We start from the raw sequence: 26,448 nt of genomic DNA, 5'->3' as shown, positions 1-26,448 counted from the left end.
AACATTAAAATGTGAGCCAATATTTCGTCTGCCATAATTTTCCTTTTTCAGGATGTGGTTTTCATTTCTCTTTCCCTTTTTCTGGTTAATTTGAAGCATACCACTGATTCATTGCTAGGGGAGTTCAAAATAAACTATCTCTATAAAATCGATACTCGCATTAAGCACACAGATTAAGGAAATACCGACAAAGATTGTTGGCGAAGGCACCGACCCGGTGTACATCAGATTAATATCAGGCAGAAACAGAGGCGACATAAAATAACAATATCAGTTGTTGTTGACACTTAATTTTTCTTGACCACTGAGTTTGAAAATTCAGCGGAAACAGCTTTGAATAATAATATCACTTACGGCCGCAGTAGGAAAAATAAAAGACTCTCAGCGATCAATACAAAGGAAAAAACAATGAGATGATATAGAGTGTTTACATTAATTCCTTTTATCTTTTAGTTCAATTTACTGCTTCTAGGATCGAGATAACAAAACGAAAATGAATTGCAAAGATACTAGACAAATGGGGAAAGACTTGTGAACATTCACAATTAAAAAGAACAAAAACCAAAAATTATTTTAAAAATTACATATATTTTAATTCCACTTAGTCGAGGTTGTGCCCTTTGGGTCAAGGAGATAATTCCTGAATTTTAAGCATTTGTAATATGTCCTAAAATTTAATAAAAACTGAGGTGAACAGCGTTGAACTATTGCTAGCGGTAATATCTTTGCACGAGAGCTGTATGGGCCTTTTTTTCGAATACCTGATACTGTACCTGAAAAAATTTTTAATCAGAAGAAAAGCTTTCTTTAGATAACAATTTATATTTTCTGCTTTGAAATGCCACGTTATTCATGGTGCTTTTTCGAGAATAATTAATCGAAACCGCGAACGCTTCTGTGACTCGCCCTTTTAAATAAGTTGAAACCACAGATGATTGCGGTACGCTGAAAGAAAAGTGTGCAATTACTAGCGCATCATTCAAAAACATCGCTTAAGAAGTCCTATTTACCAAACAGACGAGGGTTACGAAAGAATATACTATTTAAATGCTTTCTTCATGTGGAAAAATGAATGAATTGCACATTCCTAACTTCTGTGCAACCGACATCACTGGCACAGTCGGCTGCGCGCACAAAACAAGGTCAATTCAAGGCTTAACTTACAGTAAAAACCTAAAGGAAGCTATAATCTTGAAGCACTTCACAACTGCCGGATGAAAGTCACTCATCCTTATTTATCATTTAATGTTACGTTTTCTCGTTGTACGAAACAATAATTAATCGAAATTACTAGATCAGATATTGCTTGAGACGCCTTCTTCAGTTTTTGTTGCCGACGAAAATAAAGAAAACACGGTATATTGTGTTCAAGAGCATTTAACTTAAGCCGGCCAAGGCAATATAATGAAGTGGGTGATATTTAGCATGAAGCTACAGTATCCAAACAGACATAGACATATCCCTAATGATAGGTAGATAAATACAGATGTTTTTTAAAAAAAACATTTTCCTTTGTTTTGAAAATCGAGCACAAAATATTTTGATATTACTTCTTTCAAAGACCATTGAAAAGTTCTCAAAAATTGAAATATAATTTCTTTGAGAGATTAAGTTCGCAATTTAAGTCAAGGAAGCTTAAGATAACATCCAATGGCATCCAAAATGAGCTGAATACTCGTTTAAAGAACCCAACTAAAGACACAATAATATAAGACATTTACGTTTTAACCAATCGAATCGCAGCATTGAAAATAATGCAATTTGTGTACTTCCTCACCATGAATTAACCCATTAGCCTGCAGCTATATGAACTAAGCCATTCCTTAAAGCATTCGCTGACAAACTAGGAAGCAACCGGTTAAATCACCCACATTAACTGCCGTCCTAAGATTAGTCGATTCGTGGAATTGACAATATTTCAGGCCGTAGCCGATCTTTTATCTCCGTTCTGTTAGAAATCACAATGTCGCTGTTATATTTCTTTCAAACAAGCCTCGAGTACCATGGGATAACTTCAAAAGAGCTTTATCAACTATGGTTCAAGCACGCTCAAGCTGCTTTTAAGATGTACGAACAAGGAATTATGAAATATGCCTTCAAGGTAGGAGCAGAGTACGATTTATATACATAATACCAGTTGATAGTCGCTTTATACGACGATTATACCATAGCACATTAAGCTTAAGGGATTAACAAAGAAAATACATTCTTTGCGTCCCAACACAAAGGATCTTATTTCAACAGTGTAGATGCCACTCTCGAAATATTCTCGTGACAATACAAGAAGATATTCTAAATATAAACGGACATTGTTACGGAATACATTTAAACTTGATCGCCGCAACATTATGCCTGTAGATCTTTGTTTTGGCAACAGTAAATTGAATTTTGATATCTGATTTTAACGAAGTTCGTTCCACCTGTATTGCCCAGGCGATAAGCTTTGAATCAGCGTGCGTCAGCAGACGCTACCGGGCGATAAGAGACAATAGTTTATAGCGGCCATGAACAAAATATTCACCGATAGATTCTCGGGAAGACTGCATTATACTTTTCAAGTATGTGTGGAATGTAGTTAGACATCAAACAAGAAGGGCGAGTTCGAGCCTCTCTCCATCTTTTGGGGGTAAGAATGGAAAAAAAAATTCCACTGAATGGTGGCTACTTGACATAGATGAGACAACTGGGGGCGAATCATTTCGCGTTTGAATAAATGATGACTACTCTGTTCCACTGAAGACAATTCACGAGCTCAGTAGTCTCTAATCTGCTCGCGCTGTAGCTTTGTGTGGATATCACAAAAATTCTAGAATGGAGAGGTAAAGCAGTGACAATGTAAGGAAGCTCCTGCTACCGACAGAAGTCATTTTGCCGAAAGCCTCATTAACGTCTCTGTTCCGTACCAAATGTAAGGTTTGACATGAATAAAATTTTCAAAATTGCTAAAACTGCGGACTCGAGACGCCAAAATTTGGTGAATTTTCCAGATATCAATCAACATCCGCACTTGAAGTGACAATAGATAGATTAACATCTAAGTCACATCTCAATAGAGTGTCAATTCAACATGCACGAATCAAAAAATTTCTCCGAAGCGCCTTTTTTTTTTGAGCAACTGAAATTGTGTTTCTTTCGACCATTCTCCGTTTCCCTACTGAGCCAAAGGGGCATAGTTATTTCATGTTTGTGAGGTTTTTAAAATTGTTTCATGTGCGGAAAAGTTATTTTGAGAACGGAAAGGTCAAGAACCTGGTTTGCTGCTTAAATATTTCTGACGCACAGCATTATATGTCATTATTGACGGGTAGCAACCAAAATTCTATGTATGGAGAGGATAAGACAATTAGTGAATCTCGTACCCAGATCCTACCATGTAACGATAACTTGCAACCACGAAAGGTCTGGTACGAGATAACATATAGTATTTGCAACGGATTAGAGAGGAGCCATCTATCAGGTTAAGGGAACCGATCATTATTTATCACCAGGGATTGTCGGTAGATTTTGAAAATGTCACGTTAAAATTATCTTAATCCCCCCCCCCCAGGTTCTATAATATTCTTTGCACCCCCCCCATGACCCCTCCTCCCCCACCCTCCTCCTCCCCCCTCCTCCACCACCCTCCTCCTCCCCCCCTCCTCCCCCACCCTCCTCCTCCCCCTCTCCTCTCCTCCACCACCCTCCTCCTCCCCCCCTCCTCCACCACCCTCCTCCTCCCCCCCTCCTCCACCACCCTCCTCCTCCCCCCTCCTCCACCACCCTCCTCCTCCCCCCTCCTCCACCACCCTCCTCCTCCTCCCCCCTCCTCCACCACCCTCCTCCTCCTCCCCCCTCCTCCACCACCCTCCTCCTCCTCCCCCCTCCTCCACCACCCTCCTCCTCCTCCCCCCTCCTCCACCACTCTCCTCCTCCCCCCTCCTCCACCACCCTCCTACTCCCCCCTCTTCCACCGCGTGTTTATTACTTTGATACCTCTTTATAAAAGTTTCGACCCCCTACTAAAAGAATTCCTGTTTCCGCCCCTGTAGTGAATCGGAAAGTACTTCTAACAGCACTTGATGATATCTTTAACAACTTGACTAGTTTTCCATTCATTTCCGTCTCACTTCACTTTATAGATAGCTGGAGAAAGAAAAGTTCTTGGAGGTAATAAAATTAAATCTCAATCAATTAGATAAACCGTTTTCATGCCACACATAACAAAGTAAAGAACCTGAATGCTCAATATCGTGTGTTAAAGCTATCCATTTTGAATTAGCGATGGGGAAACGGAGGGCTCATCAGAGTATCGGGTAGAGGTAGCGGGCCTCTTGTATCTGTCGCTCGATTCCGGAGAGCTATATCATCAGAAAATGTATGCTTTATCATGAATAGAAAAATTACATGTAGTTTTTCCCGCAGTTCGTGTTTAGTCACTGTCTTTTTCTCCAAAATAATTTTAGAAACGCTATCTGGACAATTCAGAAAAGGGTTTGCAAAAACGCGATTTCTTCTTTCGTATTTTTGGTCTCCATAAGATTTTAAATCTATTCAATGCCAAAAAAAAAATCAAATAAAATGATGGAACAAGTCAGTTTGCTCCGGCTGTTTCTTGATTTATTGCCGCATTGTTTAATTGCACATAATGATAAAACATCATTAAAAACGGAAGACAAGAACTGACTCTAAGGCCATGCTTTTGCCTTCTGTTTTTTATTTAGTGATGTCAGTGGAGTCACCCTCAGTACTGGACACTTGCTTTGTCGAGCTTCCTCTTTATCAGGCTATCGGAGATCAGTTACACTCGACATTTACCCCGTTGAGACAATACGAAGGATTTGCGACAGATGTGAGCGATAGAATTGGGAACGGAGAAAAATACGGGAATGAAAAGTCCACCTTAAAGAACGGCCTCTTCTACATCCTGACGTTTACTGTGGAATACGACCTTAGTAAGATATATGTGATATAGAGGATACTTAATGACCGCTGGTGCATACGAATTTTATCTTCCAGTGTTTAAATTATCTCTCACGAGTGTGCGAGGCGAACGAGTGAGAGATATTACCAACTCGAGATAAAACCGAATCCACCAGTGGACTTTTAAGTTCTATTTATAATATAGATAATGATTGGGTATATACATTGAAGACAATCTTGAAAGACATTATAATAGAGCGCCGAATGCAGGGATTATCTGTACGTAAACTCGGCTCGTTGGGTTGGTTAGAGCGTTGTTGCAATGGGCAGGCAGATGTTGTCTCATAATGCCATGGACCTCGCGGTCATATGAGTCACCAATTTCGGTTCGAGCTACATTTTAGGCTTTATCCGAATCAGATGAATCCTTATAATCAATTTCTCTCACCTTTTCTCGTCTCCTTTTATTTCATCTTTTCCAAAGCCATGACACAACAGGACCTGTTTGCTGTCTGGGCTGAGGAGGCTAAAGAGGCTCTCAAGGCAAAAAAGTCTGGAATCATCCTGGACTTGTGGAAAGTGGTAGCGGAACGTAAAGTAACTATCACTTTAAACTGATACCGTACAAAGCGAGTACTTAATTAAAAACTTAACTAATCGATTGTTTTCACTTGTGGCTGTGTGATAATGCCCAATATTATCACAGCGCGAACAACCCATTCAGTCATTCAGTTTTGTGATGGTTTTAGATCAGTTTTGCTCAAAATGTCGGTTCTAGTAAACATCACCTGGAAGTGAACTCACGTCTTCATAAACGTTAAGGCCGCCTAAGGCGCATTTCACTTGCTTTTGCACAAATGATGTGCATAAGCACATAGACTAATCACCAAACTTTCATCAAACGTTGCTTATGATATGTTTTTCAGGTTATAGCCGTTGTCTGTGTGGATGATCCGACTGATGTTGACAGAATGTCACTGGACCTACCTGTCATGAAAAAGATGGGAAGCAAAGTCCATATAGATTGCAAGTCGATACGGCCGATAGAGGAATGGGCCAAAGATCTACAAAAGCTAGCAGAATAACAAGCATGTAATAGGGCCATCGGATTGTAAACCATTCTCGCACTGAATTGAATTTAGAACGTAGTTAATGATGTATTAAACTATTAAGAAAAAGTCAGAGCTCTAAGATACTTAATATAGTTGTATTAACAGATTTAAGATGTCAAGTGACGAATTCATCTGCATTCGCGGCCAGCCATAGAAAGCAAGAAGGGTTGTCAGTGTTTCTTAGATACATACGACATGAATGGTTAAGAATGCGAAAAAACTTTGGCAGATTTCAGGTAAATCGAATACAAAATTAAAATTCTACGCTTTCGCTGTTTCAAGTGTTTATGATGTTAGCGACCCTTAAATTCTAAAATTCCTCCGGCTATAAGAGGGGTATATCAGGGACTCAGGGAATGGGATGGAGAGAGACACTGGGAACGAGACTAAATAATTTCATCTATAAAGAGATCCTTATGGTCTGTTGCATCTATTCATAGTAAGCAGATTTTCGTTTGTAGGCAAAACTCCAAAGAATGGAATTTCACCGCTGCTTTCTAGACCGTTCTAGATTTTGAAAGCTAAGTCTAATCCTTAATCTCAGACATTTCCTCTCGCCTGGATGGTTGGACAGAAGCAAAGACCATTTCTATTTTCCTAACGCTCGTCGATGATCAATTTTGAATCAGTTTTGATTGTCGTTGACGTCGGCAATGCATCGACGATAGTTTCAGCTTGCTATGTTTTCTTAGATGATTGGTAAAAGAAGGAAGGCGGCTCAGACGTTAGAGACATATAAAAACAATTATTGAGAGGGTTAAGTACCAGATACCCCCGATGAACATCATTAGGGTTATATCCACGCGGCCGTTTTAATGCTGAAAGAGCAAAACAGGGCCATTGCAGAAAAATTAAAAATAACATGAAACAAAAGAAAGAAAGCCGAAAAATACGACTTATCTCTGTGGTCAAGAATTAATGGAATTCGATTCCGTGTAAGTTCATGTTAGGCGCCATCTGTAGTTGTTCATTATCATATTGTCCCCACTAGTAGAGGAATTCTTGCTTAGCCTTTCATCTGACTCCCTTTAATTGCTTCGAGTTCATTTATATTTTAGCTGACGTAACGAGCACATTTGAATCACGTTTTTCTCCGAGTTCGCGTATTGAACCGTTTTCAATTAAAAAACTGAGTAGTCCACATCTTCTGGTCTAACGCGCACAGTGCCTGGTGCTGTGCGTATCGAGAGTATTAGGAAAAAGCGATTCACTTTGCACAACATAAACCAGAGGAGATTGATATCTTGTATTACTCCAAATAATACACTTTGCTCTGAGCCGACTAAACTAACTAACTTTTGCACGTAAAATCCAATAGGCTTTTCTTCCACGCACTTGACCCCGTTTACGTCACTGCGCGTTCCGAGAAATAAACTTACATTGCTGCTAAGCACGTAGCTGAAAAGTTCTCTATTATTTTAAAGCCTAAGTTGAGCTACAGAACACATTTAGCGTTAACTTCTGATTTCTTTCAACTCGCAATCAGCGACAATCCGCCGGTATGTCAATCTATTTAACTAATGATGCTAACTACAGAAAAATTCATTAATTATCCCTGTCAGTTGATTTGCGTAATTTGAATATGTTAGCATCTTTTGTAGGAGAAAATATTGCAGTTCAATACAGCGAATTTTATGGAATAAAGTTAATACCAAAGTACCAGACAGAAGTTGTACGGGAGTTCCTGAAAACTACGCTGTTCTTACGTTCAATAGCGTTTGGTTCTAAAATGAGCTTACTGTACTTAATAAAGTTTACCATTGAGTACAAACGAATACCACAAGAACAGTTTATCAAAACTTGGGCAGCAGAAGCAGAAGTGGCACTAAAAGCGAAGGAGAAGGGAAAAATACTACAGATATGGAAGGTAGGAATATTTTTGAAAAATCTGAGTCGTTCATCTTTACTGACCGGCTGCTGTTTTTCAAATTTTCCCAAAAAGACCAAAAGGTCTTAGTAATTAACCACAAATTTATCACAACAAAGAAAACTCAGACCCTCCATAACCTCGGGTCCGTACAAGTTTGGGACAATACAAATTTAGTCTCTGGAAATAATAGCCTATAATGAATCATTGGAAAATGCCTCTCTGTGTCAGGGAATTACAAAACTTCTGATGAAAAAAATACTATTTGAACAATAATATCTGAATGTGTCTATCGAACCGAAATCATTCATGCGTGTCGTCGTGCCATGAGCGGGAACCAAATCTTGTTGAGTTTGATCAAATAAAATCAGTTCAGAACAAACCATCGGTATTATGACTTTTTTGTTTGAGCACGACAAAGACAAATAAGAGCGTCATTGGTAACACCAAAGATCTGTGGATATTTAGGAGTTACTCGGGCAAAAATCGGTCTCTCTAGCTTCTCGGTCTCTTAGTTAAAAGGCAGTAAAAGGTGTCAGTTTCGGGACATTGAAATAAAATTTCACATATTTCAAATCAGAGAAGAATGCGACGCAAACTGTCAAAAGTTGTCTCAAGTTATATATGAAAAGGGTACATAGCTATGTTTTATCACTCCTTTTTGCCATTTGACGTAAACAAGAGATTAAATTTTGTAATATTTTGATGTAAATTATTGTTTTGGTTTAACACTTTCAGTTGGTGGGAGAGCGCAAAGTATTTTGTGGTAAGTGAAGAAAATAAACTCACTGAAGAAAATTGGTTTAAAATTTAACTTCCAGTAAGTGAACGCTCCCTCGAAATTTTAATCTGTTTCCAGTTATGAAAGCAGAGAATCCAGATGAAATCGATAGGCTGTCATTTCATTTGCCAATGTTTAAGGAGATGGGTGATCAGGTACAAATGGAGGTGACCCCCCTCAGACCTTACGCGGGACTAGCAACAGATATAAGTAAAAGAGTTAATAATGGGGATGAAACGGTGTTTGAAGACATACCTACTGTACCGAAAGCAGGACTTTTCTACTGGATAACGTTTATTATAGAATACCCAGGTAAGACTGGAAGGCCATCACATTAGTTACCCCGTCGTAAACTACAAAAATATTATTCGTCTTTTCAGTGACTTCATTTCATTAAGCATGTGTTTCATTGTTAAAGTACCATTATTTTTTTTTTAATCCCATCTCACCAATGCACAATGCTTCGCCTTTTAATGGCTTACAAGAGCCTAGCAACGAGTTCTCTGTGGCACACTAGTGGAGCATTGGAGCGCTTCTGAGAGAGAATCCTTCAGGAGTAGTTCATCAAATAAAAGTATTTTCTGCGAGTTTTACATTTCGCTGAATTCTGTTTCATTGATGCAGGTAAGACGCAAGACGAGTTGTTGGCCGTTTGGTTACAGGAGGCCAAAGCTGCTTTAGGAGGAAAGAAAAGCGGGAAGGTGGTCGACTTGTGGAAGGTGGTAGGAGAAAGAAAGGTAAGCAAAGTATTCACACAACTCCATACTTCATGATGCATCCTGTTCTTTGATAGAAGAAAACAACGACGAAAACAATAGTTTACCTTTGGGACTAAGGCATGTTTTAACTTACGCATCTCACGTCTCATGCATCTCACTTCTCATGCATCTCAACGTCATCACGCACTCACAGAAAAAACTTTCCCGCCTAAATTAGCTTTTGACTAACAGAATATTTTGAACGTTTTGAAAATGACATCGTGGCTCGTTTCCACTCCCCAGCCTCATTCTTTTGGTCTTTGTTCGAGGTAGAAAGAAGGATGCATTTCTTTGCTTGGTCCGTTGAAAAAGTGTTTTTAATAAAATTTGAGTTGGCTGGCCTCTAAATTGATTTGGTGATTCTAGTTGATACATTCGGATAAAACAGTAATGACATTCGAATCGTTGATTCAATCAATATTGGTAAGTCTTTCCCTACAACCAAACAGATCTAATTTGGTTGATGCTGCCAATGATCGATGTGATATCGTGGCCCCTTTTGGTAACAGTCTTTCTAAAATGGTTCAAATTGTGCGATCAGTGTCCAGTTAAAAGATGATGTTTTCAGTGAGTGACACAGGCCAAGGCATACTCTGAGTAAAAAGAACTCCAAGTGCGCGCTCCTAATAGGTGTGGAACCTACGACCCTCCGATGAGTACTTCGAATGCTCTACCAACGAGTAATAGGAGACTAGTGGCAGGCTGGGCTGTTTAAGTGTTCAGTAGTTTTCAAGCGCCTTTGAAGTAAGTAAATGATAGTCTGCGCATGTTTCTTATAGTTTATGAACTTTCTGGTGTTGTAGGTATACATCCTGTTATGTGTGGAGAGTCCGTACGAAGTGGATCGTATTTCGTTTGACCTGCCCATGATGAGGCAGATGGGAGACTGTGTACACATGGAAGTCAAGTCGGTCAGGCCTTATGAAGCCTTGCATGATGACCTGAAGAAAATGGCGGCTAGATAACTTGACAATTGGTTTTTATTTTGGCTTTAACAACTGCAATGATTGGCTTCGTTGTGCCACAAGCAAGGAAGGGGTGGGGAGAGGGGTTAAAATCACCAATTACATCAACCCTTCATGAAATTTTCATGTGTGGTACCTCAGTATGTCACTTTTTCTAACAGCTACTCTGGGTGGGCCAAAGGGCGCGTAATATTTCTCTCGTTCTAGTACTCAAAGGAGTTTATACCATAAGTTTCCTTTGACCAAAAAGTTGCCATCAGGTCATCCGCCTTACGAGCAAATATCCTATATGTTTCACTTTATCACAACATCAATGCAAGACTTTAATGACTTAACTTTTTTTATAATTATACTTCCCTGTACATAATCAAAAGTCAATTATCAGATCATGAACAGAAAATACCAGGTGATTCACTCTTGATGCTTAGCATGGAGCCTTCTAAGCATAAATAAGACCCTGATTACAAGTTTATCAGCTACCATGATCTTCTTTTTGTTATTGGTCACTTATTGTAGCTATAAACAAGTACTAAATATATATCAGATATCAGTACATTTCAATAGCTAACAGTAAGAATATTTTTTGCACAAAAGTTCTTCCTGGCATTTTTGACCAGTGCACCTCCATAAAATCTCCCCCCAGGCACCCCCAGTTCATGTCGCCAAGTAACTCGGGCGCCACGCCATTAGGGAGCTGAGGGCGCCTGACCAAAACGCTCACACCGCTGGCTGGTCCTGTGCGGACTGCGACAGCTCTGAAAAAAATTTATGAATAACGTAATTATTCAGTGGTTTCAAAAGCGTTCATTCCATTTAAATCAAAACGCAGGGGACAAAAAGACACTTCAAAAGAGATATCGAATTTTCAGGATTAAACTTAGTCTCGAATATCCGCGCCTATTCAAGCTGGAGTCCGAGTTGTATACTCAGTAGCCTCCGAGGCCCGATTTCAATACGATCGCCCGAATATCGCCCGATCTTCACGATCGTTTCAGTTTTCGAAATCACAAAGTCGCTCCAACCAATCGTATGGAAAAAAAAGTATGTGCGAACTTAAGCCTAGAGACTGTGGTAGCGTAATCACGCGGTCCCTGAGGTAACCATTTGGCATTTCTTTCCTTGTTAGCGCCCCAAATGACTTAGGATTGTTTTGGAGGATGATATGGAAACTATAATTGGGGTCTCAGTAAAGTTGTATGGACAACTAAGTTATTACGCCAAAGTACTTGTGTATGTAGCCGGCACAAAATGATCTTTGGGTTGCCGCCACCGAACAGCTTTTAATGACAACCCTGAGCTTGTTTCTTACTTTGTCAAATGTAAAACTACAACAAGCTGGGCGCAAATTTTAATTCTTACTTGTTTCCATTTGGCGATTTCACCATCAGTCCACCCACATGACCCTGTCTTTCTTTCGCCCCAGTGCCCACGTGACGACTACAATGGATCACGTGCCAGCCCAGGCTCTGCGCCAGAGACTTGGCCACTAATAAGCGATGATTGCAAACCTGCAGAAAGAGGAATTTGAATACATTGCAATTCAGCTCAACTACCAAAAGGACGATGATGTATTTGATTCACGAAGTGACAGTGACAAGCAAGTCTTCAAGCCAACCTGACTTAAGATGAAGTCTTCTAAATCCTGAGGGTGGGTGGGAAGGTCAACATTTTCTCCATCAGCACTCACTACACGAATTCCTCGTACTCCCACGCGTAACTGGAATGATGACCTGGACAAATACATTTCATGCAGCGTGATCAAAATCAGAATTCTTGTAACTGTTTTTCCTCAGTCGCGCGCAATCGCTTAGAGAGAGAATGGCTCACAATTGATTCTGGTGATCATGTTTTGTGCGCGCTTTAATACCGTTTAGGAGCAGCGCAGAGAAAACGAACGGCGAAGTCGCTTGAGGTTTGGGACGAGGAGCAGCACTCAGAAACCACTTGCCTCGCAGGCGGGGCATACCCCTGACTTGATAACTTAGCCTCAGAATTAAATGGCATTCTCTGCACGCCAAAGTAATTATTAAGACGCCAATTACGTACCTAGCGAGATGTCCAACCTCTGGCGAAGTGATGTGAACAGTAGCTGATGTATTAGTGTCACTGCCTACAGTGCTCCAATGACATGTAATACAAGGATCATTCAGTCTGGACTTCAGATCATCAATCACCTCCACGGCCCTGCCGAAAAAATATCCAAATAATAGGCATCAAGACACAACGTGTGAAAAAAAAATATACTCTTTAGAATACATAGTATTTTTCGATGTTGGTTATTGTGGATTGTAACGGTTAAATGGCAATTGTGCTTGTTGAATCAATAAAACAACACGTAACCCTCTCAGTTCCAAGATCTATATACAAATTCTCCCGGTGTCTGCTATAAAATTTCTTACAATCTTAATACAGAGAATTTGGTTTGAAATCAAACAATGTCCCCTTGTGATGTTCTCCTTTCCTCAAATTCAATGAGAGGAGAAATTTCTTCCTTGTCATTCTTAAGTGTGAAAGAGTCTAGATGTTCTCTACAATGTTACGTTCGAATAATTACAGAAGGCATCAACGCTAATGTGGTTTGTCCTAATTTACAATCTGGTAAAGTGAAACAATCAAATTACACTCAAAATACAAGAGTGAAACTCATACCTTTTCTGAAGAACTTTGTGTCTTGAGACTTTCAGGACAGTTTCTAAAAGACTCTCACTGTAAGAGTGAAAGAAGACTTAGAAATCAAGCTTAGCACAAGCGCAAGAATATCAATCTTTTTAAACAAATATTTAATAAATTAAAAACATTGGTAAGTACGCATACATAACTTTAGGCTTGTTAAGAAAGGCCATGCAAAGCTCGGTACACTTGGCTGGGTGTGGTCAAAGAGTGAAAGAGAATGGTACTTTCCCTGGTCATTGTGCTGCGTTTTATATTACCAATGATATTCTCAGTGTCTGTGTCTAACTGCTCTCTCACATATTTATTTACTTCAACATAACATGTTTTTGAAGGGTGTAATTGTGACAAAAAACAACTCCACTCTAAGCTCATAAGAGTGGTTACAAAGTACTAGCATTCTAAGGCAAAGAACTTGCCCTCTGACCTACCTCTGGGGCTTTTAAACTGGTCTCAATGCACTTAAGACTAGCCAGTTTTAAAAAATTAATACTAAATTCTAAATACCTTTGTAGATTTGGTGCTACCTCAGCAGATGTTAGAGCTGATGCTCCAGCAAGACACAGCCTCTTGCTGCCCCCTTGCATGGGATATGCAGTAACAGGACGAGGTGTCTGCAATGACTGTGCCTTTAAGTGCTGCTTCCTGAGAAGCGAGTGAAGAGAATACTCAAGAGAGTAAGCACGAGGTGCTTTATCCTTATGCGCCACCTGAATAGGGACAGTACAATTTATATGTCTACATCAGAGCAATTCAAAGAAAATATGTAAACAAATAGAGATAAAATTAGAAAAAGAAAAAAAAAACCAAGTAAGTCTTTGCTAAAGAGTTTAAAATCACATGGTCCAACAGAGAGGATTGCTCTAGCTAGGAAGTGAAATAAAATTTTAAGAGCAGACCCACAGTGATATCATCTCTCTTCCAAGAGGCGCCCCAAAATCATTTCTTTGTAGAGCCTGTCGCCTTTTCTGCATTATTTTACTTCAATAGACAAGTCTGAGTGTGTTGCTAACCCTTAACTCCATAGATCTGATTGTTAATTCTCTCCTCTAGCTGCTCCACTTTTCCTTGTAAATTAGTTACGAGAATTTGTTGTTAGATCAAGATAACAACTTCTACCCAATAAGTTTGATTATTCTCATTATCTGTTCCTGAATAACATATGACTATTATAGGGAAAAGTTCTATGTTAATTACTCATAGGAGTGAAAGGTCAATAAGTACATGCACTGCTAACTGGTGTCAATAATCCTATCAACATTAAAATATACATTAGGAAACACATATTGGCAATTGCTACCTTAGAAGAGTTTTCTTCTGAACTGTTTTTCCGACAGCTGTATGTTATACAAAGATCTGTTCCTGGAAAAATCTATTATAAAAATAATTCAAATTAATTGCAATAATGTGAAAACTATTCCTACAGATGAAACTAAAAGTTGTCTTGTTTTATAAATTGGCCTCCCCACAGGAAAATTTGACATAACAGTTTAAAAAAGGAACCCTACCTCAGCTCTTATTTCATTGGCCATCACAAAGTGAGGTCGGTTTTCTTTAGTATTGTAAGCTCCTTGAGACAGCTGTTCATTAGAGAAACAGAGAAATAAGTGAAACGCTGCATAAAATGTCTGTAATGATCATGTACATGTATACACATAAATATTTATGGACACTTAACTCTAAAACTCCCAAGATCTCATTTGTAATTCTCCTTACTGCCTGCCATATAGCTCTTGTGATGCTAGTTTGGAGAATTTGGTATTGGATCAACTAATAATCCCCTAATTAATATTTTTTACTCTCATCACTTGTCTGCTATACTGTATTGATATTGTAAGGAGAAATTCTGTCTTGGTCACCCATGGGAGTTAAAGGGTTTAACATATAATACTACCATCCATCAGGATCAAACTCCCAAAGGCTCATTTAAGTTGCGTTGTTCATAGTCTATATGATGTTTGACAATGCAAGAGCTTGATAACTCAACTCTTGTGATATCTTATTCTTGTGAGATCTCTGATTTATACCAGAAACTGTCAGGATAAAAAAAGGAAAAAAATGGGGAGTACACCTGCAGACCACAGGCTGAAACCTCATTGGTCAGAGAAAAAAAACAAGAAGTGAACCAGAATACTCTACACAGCAATGATGTGGGTCTGAATGCAAAATACAAATTACTAGCCTTTAAATAGATTTGTACAGGACATGTACTACAGTTTCCCAGCTAATTTAAATTACACATTTTCTTAGAGGATCAATCTTTCTATGTTTTTTTATCTTGACAACTTAACAACTCATGTTTATCACTCTCCATTTGAAAAATACCAACTGGACTGTAGAAATGCTAGGAAACCATTGAACTGATTGTTTTGCACAACAAATTGTCTGCTTGCAGTTGAGTGTTTTTTTCTTCTTTTTGCAATTTAGATGATCAAAGTAGGTCCATACAATATTCCCACCTGCATAAATAACTCTTTGCAAAATAAGTTGGACTGAGCTGATTCCAGCTTCTGTTGCCATGATGGAATAACTGTTGGCATATTGTCATAGCAACCACTCATCAAACCTTACAGACACAAAAGAAAAGCAGATTACACACTTTCAGAAATGCAAGAGGTTGTCTGATGAATTCTCAACTGTTGTGCTTGGGAAGCCAATACAGTAATAAACAAGCAGCCATTTGTCCCAAGAGTGGCAAAATTGATAATATTGTCATCATTGTTTTAGCATAGCAGGTCAAAGAAATCATCATCAGAAATCATCAGGTAGAGCAATCATTTTTCCAGGTCATCCTAGATTTTCAAGAATTCCAAGTAATGCTAGGAGGTTCTAAGAGCTACTCCAGGTAGTAAATTTTATGGGTTACCAGCTGAAAACAAGTATGCTGCATCATGCAAGAGACTATGATGTTACATTGCTCAAGACTTGTGTGCACATTCATTAAATTTTCAAATCCCAATTTTGCTTTCTAGAATTGGATCACTCAACTGCAGTTATCAGCTCATATTCCAAGTCACCTTATATGGAAATTATGCATTACACAAACTGTTGCTGAGCTGAAAAAGGCTCCAAATACACAAGTATTCAAGATTCAATTAAATTTTAAAAACAATTATCCTATTGGCACTTGTTAAATATGGGATTAGTAATAGCAAACTCAGTGTTATGCACCTCATATTTTGGTTCCAAATACACCTGCAATACCACTCCAGTACACTTAGTCAGTTAGCAGTATTTATTCATTATTTCACAGTTTATTCAGAATCAACATAATGACCAGCTCTCTTGGGCTTGTTAGCTCAGTTGGTAGAGCACTACACCAGTATCACAAAGGTCATGGCTTCAAATTCTATACTGGCCTGAATTTTTTTCAGGCTTTCTTTTCACTGTTGCTTAAGTAGTATTCATTACTGTGAAGATCACTTCAATAATCATTTCTTTATCCACAGTTCAAATATATGATTTTCATATATTTACAGTTAACTATTGTTACAGAAGTGAAACAACCAAAGTAAAAATACCTAATTATACATTGCCTAAACCAAACAAAGTATTACCTCTAACAGATGCAATCTGTAGATCTTTTCCAGACTCCACAATAGCCACTCTGATTTCTGCTGTTCCTTCCAAATCACTTCCAACAGTCACCTCCAAAGCTCTGTTGTCTGGGGTGGATTGTTCTGTTTTATCTTCAGCTATTGTAGCTTTGTTAACCTCAAACAGTCCTGGATTTCTGAACTGTGAGCCAGCTATGAAAAGAAACACCCAAGTCTTTATTGCAAATATTAATCTTTGATTTAACCTCTTTGAAGTCCTTCTCATTGGCTGTTTAGTAAACCGTGTATTAAAATAATACAGAGAACACAAGTGCTGATCCCTCCTGAGGGTGATTAAGAGGGTTAACACTGCTTACAAATAATGAAGTGGTATTTGTCTACAAATTATTGTGTAAACACAGAAGTACACATTCTTTGATTTTTTAACCTGAGCGATATGTCAAATCCCCCATTAAAGAAGTGCCTGTTCTTTTTAACCTCCACCTCTTTCTAAGCATCATAAGTTCAGAATGGAAATCTTTTGCATTGCTCCCTAAGTGCCTTGATGTATGATCAGCTCTTTCTTTGACTGCATCTTCCATTCTCTGAGCTCCTCGTAGCAGAATATCAGCAGCATTACAAAGACCCTGAACAAAATAGACAATTGTTGATCATTCCTTTGACAAAGAGTCTTATATGTCAAGCAATGCATATCTATATTAACATTTAAAATTAATTTTAGGCTAAAATTATGAAAACTGGTCAAATTTGTTTCTTTTTTTCTCTTAGTTTTAAGAACAATAACATACACCATGTATCTCTAAAACAAAGGAAAACACAAATAAAAGTACAGCAGCTATAGTAGGAAATTGTTTGAACTTGAACCCATTCATAAACTACACTTTACGACACCAACACAAGCAAGAAGAACTAGCTGTTCAATTAAAGAAACTTGAAAACACTACAAGGACATGCTCACACAAAATTACACAAAAGTGACATTCAAATCTTGAAAAAACTTGAATTTAGGCCTTGTTCTTGTCTTTTATAGGTATACATGTGAGTAAATGCCTGTGATCTAATCAACAAAATAATTTTAACTACTCTGGCTGGTTTCTCCAAAGTTAAAGGTCCAAGATCCACTCATAAGATGATTAAAATTCAGTTCCAGAGACAGTTTCTGAGTAAATTCCATTTCCTAACCTTCTTTTTAGTGATCAAAGACAAAGTTGGCTTAGGAGTGGCTTGGTTTTGTGAGACTGGGTCCAATACTAAATATTTCTTGTCTCGCACCACATTCAGAACATCAGATAATACACAGACTTCAGTTAAGGACTTCCTGTTGAGAAACCAATCATTTGCATAATTTTTCCATTAAATATTTCAATTATCAAGAGTGTCTTAAGAATTTTTCCCGATAGAGGTTGTAGTCCAATCCCTCCACAAAAGTGATTAAAATGTAACTTCTCTTCACTGTTCTCAAATGTCATTCAGCAATCTTATGATAATAGCAGTCCAACTTATTGGTTGGAATGCATTATCTTGACTCAACTCCTAACTCTATAAATAATTTACAAGTAAATATAGAACAGATAGAGAATTTAATACCCTTTATATTAGATATTTGGAGTAGAATGGTAAACATATATTTGAAAAAATATTTACCTCAAGTTTTCCCTAACAGAATCCCACGGCCACAGAGAAGGTTGAAATGTTACCAATGATTTTTCATCATCTTCTTTCTCTACATCCTCTTTGTGCCCCTTTACATCTGATAAAAAGTCTATCTTGTGCACTAGTTTGGCCAGCTTCTCTGACATGGAAAGCTGCCTGTAAGTGTTAACACATCCATATGAGCAGTAATTAATTTACTTCCCAATCCTTAGTCTCCACATCAACAAGTTCTAAACATCTTCTCTACTAAAATGACTCGAACGATGTGTATTGCTATATCAATCTGAGAGTTGATTGATCATAATAGTTAGATACCCCCTTCAAGAATATCGTTTTGATACCTCAAAAAGGTTTTTAAATGTATACAAAACTATTGCAGGAAAAAATGTTGTACTTTCAAAGCTTTCTGACGGCCTATTGTCTGTGGAAATCTTGTCAAATCAGAATCAGAGAGCCAAATTTGAATTCTGAAATTCTAACGAACAGCACTTACGGTACATATTTTTCTTGTCCATCCCTAGAGATCTCTTCCACTTCACTCTCAAGCAGACTTTCAATCGCGATGTCTACGGCAAGTCCAGACGCCATCTTGAAAAAATACAGACTTCAACTATTGTCCTCCCATGTTAGCGCTGATTTCGACTCGCGGGCTCTTGCTATGCAGGTGCATGCAACAACATAGTGAAACAACAGCTGTGTCTCTCGATGGGCGTCAAACATTTTCCGCGCTGGAGGTAAGACTTTTCGACATATCTTTGATTATACTTGTCTATTTAAGGCTTGTAACGTTTTCTACGATCCAATCTTAAAAATAGAGTCTTTGATCATTCCATAATGTTATTTTTGCCTGGCAACTCGAATCGCCTGTAATCCTATGTCGTGTGGCTTCCACATGTATTTCCTCGGTGTTCATAATTTTACCAAGCCTTCCCTACTCTGTTCTTCCAATTTTTTTATAAGGGCTGTGTATTTTCAGTAGTAAGAGGGAAGGTCTTGATCGTTGATGCTTTATTTCGCTTTAGACGTAAAACCAGGGAAAAATCTGCAAGATAAACAAAAGCTTGAGAGAAGCTTAATCATTATTGACCGAAGGATTCACTCTTTTGATGTATTTTAACATAAAATGACTATACACCGTAGTTTAAGGAATCCTTGTGTTCCAAAAACCGTTCTTTTCGAGGGCTTTGGATTCTCTCATGTCAAAATTATTTGATCTAAAGACAAAATGAATTTACTTGGAAATAAAATAGTTTTTTTTAATTTATTTATTTTATTCTTCGATAACCACACTCCCTGGTATAAATCAGCGAATTTTCGAAATTTTACGTACTGGTGAAGCATTTCTATTGCCCCTAGTAGTTCAGTGTGATGATGTTGTCATAAATCAGGTACCTGCCTGCCTGATGCATAATTAGCCTCTGTAAAGCAAAGGATCAGTTTTCTAGTTAATTCTTACTGAAAATTGTTAGATATGTCTCCGAACTGAATGGAATTGCAATGTAAAATATGTAGCTAAATAATCTTAACAACAGGAATAGACGAAGACTAGTCTTTTTTTTTCTTGCCTGTCAATATTCATGGATAAATGGGATTTTGGAAATTTTCAGGAACTCTGTCTTAGTGATGAACCCCTTTCCCTCCCTCCCCACTCTCATTGCCTTTGATATGAAGAAGGCGAAAAGACTTAAAAGTTAACAATGCTTAGGGGTGAATTATTTGTGAAATAACATAATTAAGTTGTAGAACTTTCAGGCATTGAAGTCAGATGCTCCTCCTCTTGAGGTAGCTTGGCTTGTGTATGTGTGTGAAATCACGTATAGAGTTTAAACAGAGTAGGGCATTCCATAATGATGTGCTGTGTGGATCAGTAATGTCAGAAGTATCCAGTTTAAAAAAAGAGAAAAAAATAATTTGTAAATTTGAAACAATTATCAATTCAGGAAGTAGCCTTCAGAGGTTCATTTTCAAAGAAACACAATCTTCACACTGGAACTTAAGTTGTACTTAAATGAGAATGCCTGTCCTGAGAAGAGGTTTCATGCAAAAATTATGTACAAAAGTCATCACCTTCAGGATTGTGTAATTTTTCATTCCCTAAGGGAGTGTATGTTGAGCAATCTGAGCTAGTAAGAGTTAAGCAAATATATTTTGCGAACTGTGGATCAAGAATTTTTATTTGATTTTGGAGCTCATCACTGGTGCTGATTTGGATTAGATATTTGATCAAACCTTTCAGATTTTCACAACAATAAATTGAAGCTTAATTCTCAATCATTTTCCAAACTATTTTGGTCTCTGTTTCCAAGCATTGACGTTTTTTACTTCAGCCACTCTAATTGACATTCTCTATAATTTTGAAAATATAATGAAATTATTTTAAATTGCCACAGAGTGCCCTTTCAAAAGCAAAGACACTACCACACTTCGTCGTTGGCTCAAACACAAAGACATTTAAATCGATTCTATATGGATATCTACTCTAGTTTTTTTGTGTTCTAAATTTGTGGTTTTAATAGTGAGTTGTGAGTCATCAGTTTTATCAGTTTGGCTTAATGTTGTTCATTCAAGCAGATTCAAGAATTTCATCATGTGGATATTCAATTATGACTTTATTTTGACTAGCCTTAATCCGAGAGTAAAATAAAAGTTTATTGTGGTACTTAGAGTTAGTTTTAAGTCAATTTTTTTAATGAAAATCATTCTTATTCTTACACTGCTGATTTTCTCAGTTTTATAGGCAATTCTCATTAGAGTCAAAGCTTTCATATGGTGTCACGTAGTCAGTTTGGCAAGAAATATTGCTTCCTTGAGACTCTGTGATGTTACTTCCCTGGAGCAAATTTTGAAATGATATATCATGATTTAAAAATTGAAACAAATGGACAACCCCAGTTTGTTGGGAGCCCTAAATTTCCACATGGAGAGGCACACTGAATAATGTAACAATTTCTTGTGTTCTGAACCATATGGCGCTAATTTTAGAATTGACGTTTAAAACTCGTTTCCAATACTTGTACCTTGATATCCGAGTCAGTGGGTGAATATTGACATTCCGTACAAGTTGCATCGCAGGTGATTCGACTTTGCTGCAATCAAATATGAATATGCATGCCGGTAGCCAAAAATCATATTAAATAGACCAAAACAGACCAAAACATACCCACAGCTTCTGGCAAATTGCGGCACATTGCGATTAGAATTTTCAACCTTTTTTGCAGAGGAAATTGGCAACGTGACACTGAGTGTCAAATGCTTTTAATTAATGATATCGTTTATTTATTGTTTTTAAAAGTGGCATGCCTTATTTATCATCCATTTGCAGAACAGATCCATAGCTGAGTGATTTGTGAAAGCTAAAGATCAAGTGTTTTACAAGCGATCAAGCAGAACCAATAAGATGTGGCGTGAGTGAAGTCAGCTGGAAAACCGGTCATGTGATGCGATATGAAAACATCACTTCCAACTCTTTTGTTTAGTGGATTCAAATTCAAACAAGCGAGCGAAATGAGAACCCAGCGACGTTCGTGAAATAAATCGTTTTTAATTCTCTGTCATCAAAATTCTAGACATCATGGACGGCTTATATCTTAAAATAACTCAAGATTTTACCCCCGATGCTAAGGAAGCCAGGTTTGGTGGCAAAGACTCGCCGATGGCAGTTGAGAAAGGTGATATTATTTTCGACGTTCGTAAAAGAGGAGACGGATGGATGTATGGCAAAAATTTGAACAGTGGAAAAACAGGAAAATTTCCTGAGAGCTGTGCGGCAAAACTGACTGGAAATAATAAAAAAGGGAGCGGTTCAGGAAGTCCTGATACAGATACTAATAGCGAGGGAAAACCTGCTGCAAAAGATGACAAGAAACCCGCGTGGCTTCAAAATAGAACAACTACGCCTTCAGTTAGAAAAACACCGCTTTACCCGAAACCATTTGCCGGAAGCATGAAACAACCACAAGAGAAAGAGGAACGAAAGGAAACTTCGGGGGACTCAGGAGTTGTAGAAGATTCTGTAGATGGAAATTATTGTAACGATGATGAGAAGCCAGCGAAGCGAGACGTTTCGAAAACCGGAAATCTAATGAAAGATGATAAACAGGAGCCAAAGTTTGTTCCTAGATCACTCCAGACACTTCAGAAACAGAAACCAGAGTCCAGTGCGACTGAAACAGAAAAAGAACCGCCTAAAGCGATTGGAAGGCCTTTCAGATTGAATTTAAATAAGAGTGGTGACAGTTTAAAGTCCACAGAAACGAAAGCGGCCCCACGAGTGGACACGAAAAATCTACCGACAGCAGCTACTGCGAAGGATTCTCTACGATCTAAGCCCACGCCGAATAAAGATTTCAACGAGGACGGAAACTACGAACCCATAGAAAAAAGTAAGGAGACAAAACCCCAACTGAAAGAGACGGTCAAGAATAGTAAACCGAAGGAAGAGACTAGACCAGCACAAAGCCAGCCGGTTAAAATTAACCCGATAGAAAACGCGAAGAAATCTGGCGAGAAAAATCAATCAAACGTGACCAACAAACGCGCTGCTGGGGGCGCTGCAGTTAATATTCAAGAGAACCCACTGTCGAAGGACGAAGCGAGTATTTATCAAGTCCCCAACGTGGCTTTACCACCTAAACCTGCCCGATCAAACGATCAAGGCTGTGTAGAGTGTAACGAACCACATATCTACGATACACCGATGCATTGCAAAACACCACCATCGTCGCCTTCAACGAAGAAGCGAGTGAAAGATGAAACAACGGCCGAGAAACCGAAAGACAAAAATAAGAAATCAAAAGCTGGTTCAACAACTCTGAAGCCAACATCATCCGTAATCAGGAAGACCAAAGAGCACATGAAGAACAGAATGGCTTCGTATGAGAGCATAGATACAGAAGGCAAGCGCTCTACGGAGAACATCAAGGATGCAGGACTTGCAGCAAAGGAGACCAAAGAAAAACTACTTGCGCCAAAAAGGCGACCGAAGTTACGAATTTTATTCGGCATATTTTTAGGATTACTTCTGGGTGTGTTCATATTTTTGACATTGTTTCTCCTGGCTCATTTGCACGTTGTCACTAGCATCGTTTCCGCTCTTATAGTCGGTTTTGTTGTGGGAACAATTTTCGGATTTCTCGATAAGACGCGTCTTCAATGCATCGCCTTACTGGTTTTCCCAAGCTTATTTGCATGTGGAGGGAAAATTTCTGTCTGGTTGCTGATCACATTTTTTGTCCTTTCTGGTCCAATGTGCAATTTTATTGAGAATGTACGCTTGGTCACCCTTCATAGAGCTTGCCTAATGGACACTGGACAGTTAGCAAACAATAGCAGTGGTAACCCAACCAGACTTGTTCTAGTTGATAAAAATAATCCTGCTGTTGTACAACGTTTGGTAATGTACGAAAACATTTCACACGAACTGCAAAAATACATGAATTATTCCCTGTTGTCATCAGCTGATGCTGCAGATAACAATTCATCTGAACTAATTTGCATAAGTACTCTGAGGCGCACATTCAACATCTGCTCCTCTGAGATCGATAACATGTACAGCCAATGTACGAAACTAAAAAAACCACCAAACTGTGAATTTCTTACGCCTAGGAACGCTTGTGATCACCTCACAGACAACCGGATTAAAGAAACGTGCAAAGACATCAGCAGCGCGAGTTATCACAAGTTATCGCAAATTGATAAAATAATTGGACGTTTCCCTGGGCGGATGGCAACAGAAGATATTATCACGGACAAAAATAACACTATTATCGCAGCAGGGGAGCCTTGTGACTTTGTCCATATCATAACTCTCTTGTTGCCTTTATTGGTTTTACTTGTATTGTACGAAGCATACAGTTATCACAAGTGGTATCTTTCTTGCAATGAGTTCGACAATCAGTACCTCACGCTTCGCTTCAAGTCAATCGAGGACATGCGCAAGTCGAGCGGAGCCGTTGACTTACTGGTTCCGCTGAAAAAAGCCGAGCTACAGAAATTCGTTCAACCAACTGGCTGCCAACTGGCTAAGAGCGAGAAAGGAAGCATGCTGAAATACTTGCTGTTTTACTTCGTTTATTTGATTTTTGCTCTTATGATCATTCTATTAGATCATTACTTTTATCTTGTTATCACTCGAGAGGAACCGCTGTCCAATATTCCCAGTAGGTGCGCTGGGAAACTCAAGAGGCTGAACGAGTCTTACGTCATCATCTTGTCAACTCTTCTAGGAGTTCTGCTCTTGATAATCCTTCTCCAAGCATTTATCCTTCGGCTTCGCCGTTTGATTGCGTCGCGTTTTTACCCCAGACGGGAGAGAAAACGCATTGCTTACCTGTACTACAAACTGCTTGAAGAACGCAAGATGTTTTACAAATCTGTCATTGAAAAGATGAACAACTTCTCTGAAGAAAATGAAACACTCAACAGGTTGGACGCAGTACTGGTTCTGTGTAATAATTTCAGCTGGATTAAAACTTTGTTCGAGTTTGTTGGAGTCAGTATTCAAAGATGTTCTGTATGTGGCACTGGACTTAACAGGAAGTACCTGCACTGTGACACCGAGGACTGTGGCGTCTATTACTGCCGAACGTGCTTCTGGGACCTGGAAAATAAGTGTCTCGGCTGCATGAGCAACAGCAAGATGATGTCACGATCATCGAGCATGAGTGGTCAGTCACAGAGAAGAAAGAACGATTATGTTAAACCTGTTTGAAGATACTTCTTCTCGATAGCTTAAAATAAACTCTCGATACCGCGTTGAAAAAACAGGTTTTAACGAGTAGTTAGACATATGAATGTGCTTGAACTTTATATGCGCATTTTGAATATATTTAATTTGAACATATGACATTTCAACGCGGTTTGTTTTTATTGCTCTATTTAAACGTAAATCGGTCCAAGTGTCACACTCTTCGCTTTTCAACACCAGAAATTATATTAATTTGCCAGGACTAAGGATTTCTAAGTATATTTACAATTAGGACCAAGGCAAAACAGTAGTTTTCGAGGAGAAACACAACGTCTGTGTAAAATACTTTAAACTTGCGTGATACTGGAGCAGAAAAGAAAGACTCTAAGAAATGGTAAATTAAAAATGGGAGAGTAGCTCTGTATCGCGTACATCAATTCTGTGTTTCCGTGGTCTTACGCACATGAGACTTAAATTACGCTTATCACCAGCATGAGGGAGCAATGGCATTGGTAACGCATTCTTCGGTATGATGACGCTTTTTGTGATAAACTTTCCTTTCACGCTTGGACAAATGAATATTTTAGCGGTTTCTTTGGTTCAAGAGACCTTTTGAAAAACGTTACATTTCAAAAATAAGAATGGAAATGATGAGAGCACTTTTTCTGACCACTATCGTAAATGGCATGACTTAAGAGAAGTCAGGTTCTAGCGAGACACGTGGAAAATAGAAAAATAGCTTTTATTTCATTAAAAATAACAAAAAGTTATGTTGGAATGTTTAAACGATCACCTGTTACCCAGTAAACTCCTGTATGGCCAGTGGTTGTTTGTTTTTAGGAGCGTTATTCTTTAGAAATTTTTCGGTTGTTCCCCTCATTTTTCTGTTTACTGGATCAATCCAGTGACGTCTTTGCTTGTGTTATTCGCTCATCTCCTCCTACCACTCAGGGAAAGAAATGGGTTGAATTGGCTAACAGCTTCGTTTGATTTTCTCTTGTTTTGATGTTGAGTAAAATTTTCCTTTTCATATATTTCGCTTAAGGAAGCTGCCTTCAACGTCTTTTTCGCCTTTGGAACAGTTTAAAACCGTCAAGAAATATACTTTGCATTTTCCTTTCAGTCACGACGGATGAAGCCGTTACGGATGCCTCTCTACCATGCACGTGTTTCTATTTTAAGTGAGCTTATCTCGATTCAGCTGACATGTTTAGAGCGAACTGAAGGATTTTATAAATGGGAATGATGGAACCCCCCAATATCAAGAAGATTTTTCGAGGGATGTTGAGGCGTGCCGTACGTTCCATTGATAACGCAACTTTCAGCCATGTACTGAACTGCGAACTATAGCCTTGAAATTTTATGTTATAGGGTACTAACAAGGCAGAAATATTCAGTGAAGATCGCGTGCGGCTCAGCTGGGAACTTTTCCGGTTTAGCATTGAACAAATTGCGCGATTGTTGATTTTATTGATTAAGGAATAATTTGCAACCAAAGAAG

At 38.5% G+C, this 26,448-nt stretch overlaps 5 protein-coding genes across 9 annotated transcripts in view; 4 read left to right on the top strand and 1 right to left on the bottom strand.

Annotated features, from left to right (window-relative positions):
• LOC113686884 (octopamine receptor beta-2R) overlaps positions 1 to 699 on the top strand; it is a 2,445-nt gene extending 1,746 nt beyond the window's left edge. The window contains exon 1 of the mRNA XM_027204564.2: positions 1 to 699. This exon is cut by the window's left edge and continues 1,746 nt beyond it. The gene's annotated coding sequence lies outside the window, so the exon portion shown is untranslated.
• A 1,054-nt stretch (positions 700 to 1,753) lies between these two features.
• LOC113686904 (uncharacterized) lies at positions 1,754 to 6,288 on the top strand. Its single transcript, XM_027204590.2, has 5 exons — positions 1,754 to 2,101; positions 4,119 to 4,146; positions 4,701 to 4,931; positions 5,384 to 5,496; positions 5,826 to 6,288. The coding sequence occupies exons 1-5, from the start codon at positions 1,964 to 1,966 to the stop codon at positions 5,982 to 5,984; spliced, it is 669 nt and encodes a 222-aa protein (XP_027060391.1). The 5' UTR covers positions 1,754 to 1,963; the 3' UTR covers positions 5,985 to 6,288.
• Positions 6,289 to 7,360: 1,072 nt separating this feature from the next.
• Positions 7,361 to 10,975, top strand: LOC113686903 (uncharacterized). 5 transcript variants are annotated; one of them, XM_027204586.2, is made up of 6 exons: positions 7,361 to 7,510; positions 7,613 to 7,878; positions 8,617 to 8,644; positions 8,738 to 8,971; positions 9,284 to 9,396; positions 10,221 to 10,975. In XM_027204586.2, the coding sequence occupies exons 2-6, from the start codon at positions 7,741 to 7,743 to the stop codon at positions 10,380 to 10,382; spliced, it is 675 nt and encodes a 224-aa protein (XP_027060387.1). In that variant the 5' UTR covers positions 7,361 to 7,510; positions 7,613 to 7,740; the 3' UTR covers positions 10,383 to 10,975. The 5 variants fall into 5 exon arrangements, with proteins under 5 accessions (XP_027060387.1, XP_089067808.1, XP_089067807.1 ...); XM_089211681.1 differs by having other exon boundaries at positions 7,383 to 7,510; positions 7,727 to 7,878; XM_089211682.1 differs by lacking the exon at positions 8,617 to 8,644 and having other exon boundaries at positions 7,376 to 7,510.
• On the bottom strand, positions 10,675 to 19,058 carry LOC113686902 (mediator of RNA polymerase II transcription subunit 17). The gene is made up of 14 exons (XM_027204584.2): positions 18,756 to 19,058; positions 18,254 to 18,418; positions 17,792 to 17,927; positions 17,037 to 17,235; positions 16,610 to 16,801; positions 15,512 to 15,618; positions 14,561 to 14,632; positions 14,353 to 14,424; positions 13,560 to 13,762; positions 13,032 to 13,088; positions 12,429 to 12,566; positions 11,998 to 12,112; positions 11,742 to 11,890; positions 10,675 to 11,137 (listed from the first exon to the last, which is right to left on the bottom strand). Exons 1-14 carry the CDS (start codon positions 18,848 to 18,850, stop codon positions 10,930 to 10,932), a joined length of 1,908 nt encoding a protein of 635 aa, XP_027060385.2. The 5' UTR covers positions 18,851 to 19,058; the 3' UTR covers positions 10,675 to 10,929.
• LOC113686900 (uncharacterized) lies at positions 18,877 to 25,713 on the top strand. The gene is made up of 2 exons (XM_027204583.2): positions 18,877 to 18,996; positions 21,585 to 25,713. The coding sequence occupies exon 2, from the start codon at positions 21,834 to 21,836 to the stop codon at positions 24,969 to 24,971; it is 3,138 nt and encodes a 1,045-aa protein (XP_027060384.2). The 5' UTR covers positions 18,877 to 18,996; positions 21,585 to 21,833; the 3' UTR covers positions 24,972 to 25,713.
• Positions 25,714 to 26,448: the final 735 nt, after the last annotated feature.

The sequence above is a fragment of the Pocillopora damicornis genome, chromosome 7 (genome assembly GCF_964200805.1).
Source record: "Pocillopora damicornis chromosome 7, jaPocDami1.2, whole genome shotgun sequence".
Lineage (NCBI taxonomy): Eukaryota > Metazoa > Cnidaria > Anthozoa > Scleractinia > Pocilloporidae > Pocillopora > Pocillopora damicornis.
This window is presented reverse-complemented; position numbering and strand designations above follow the sequence as displayed.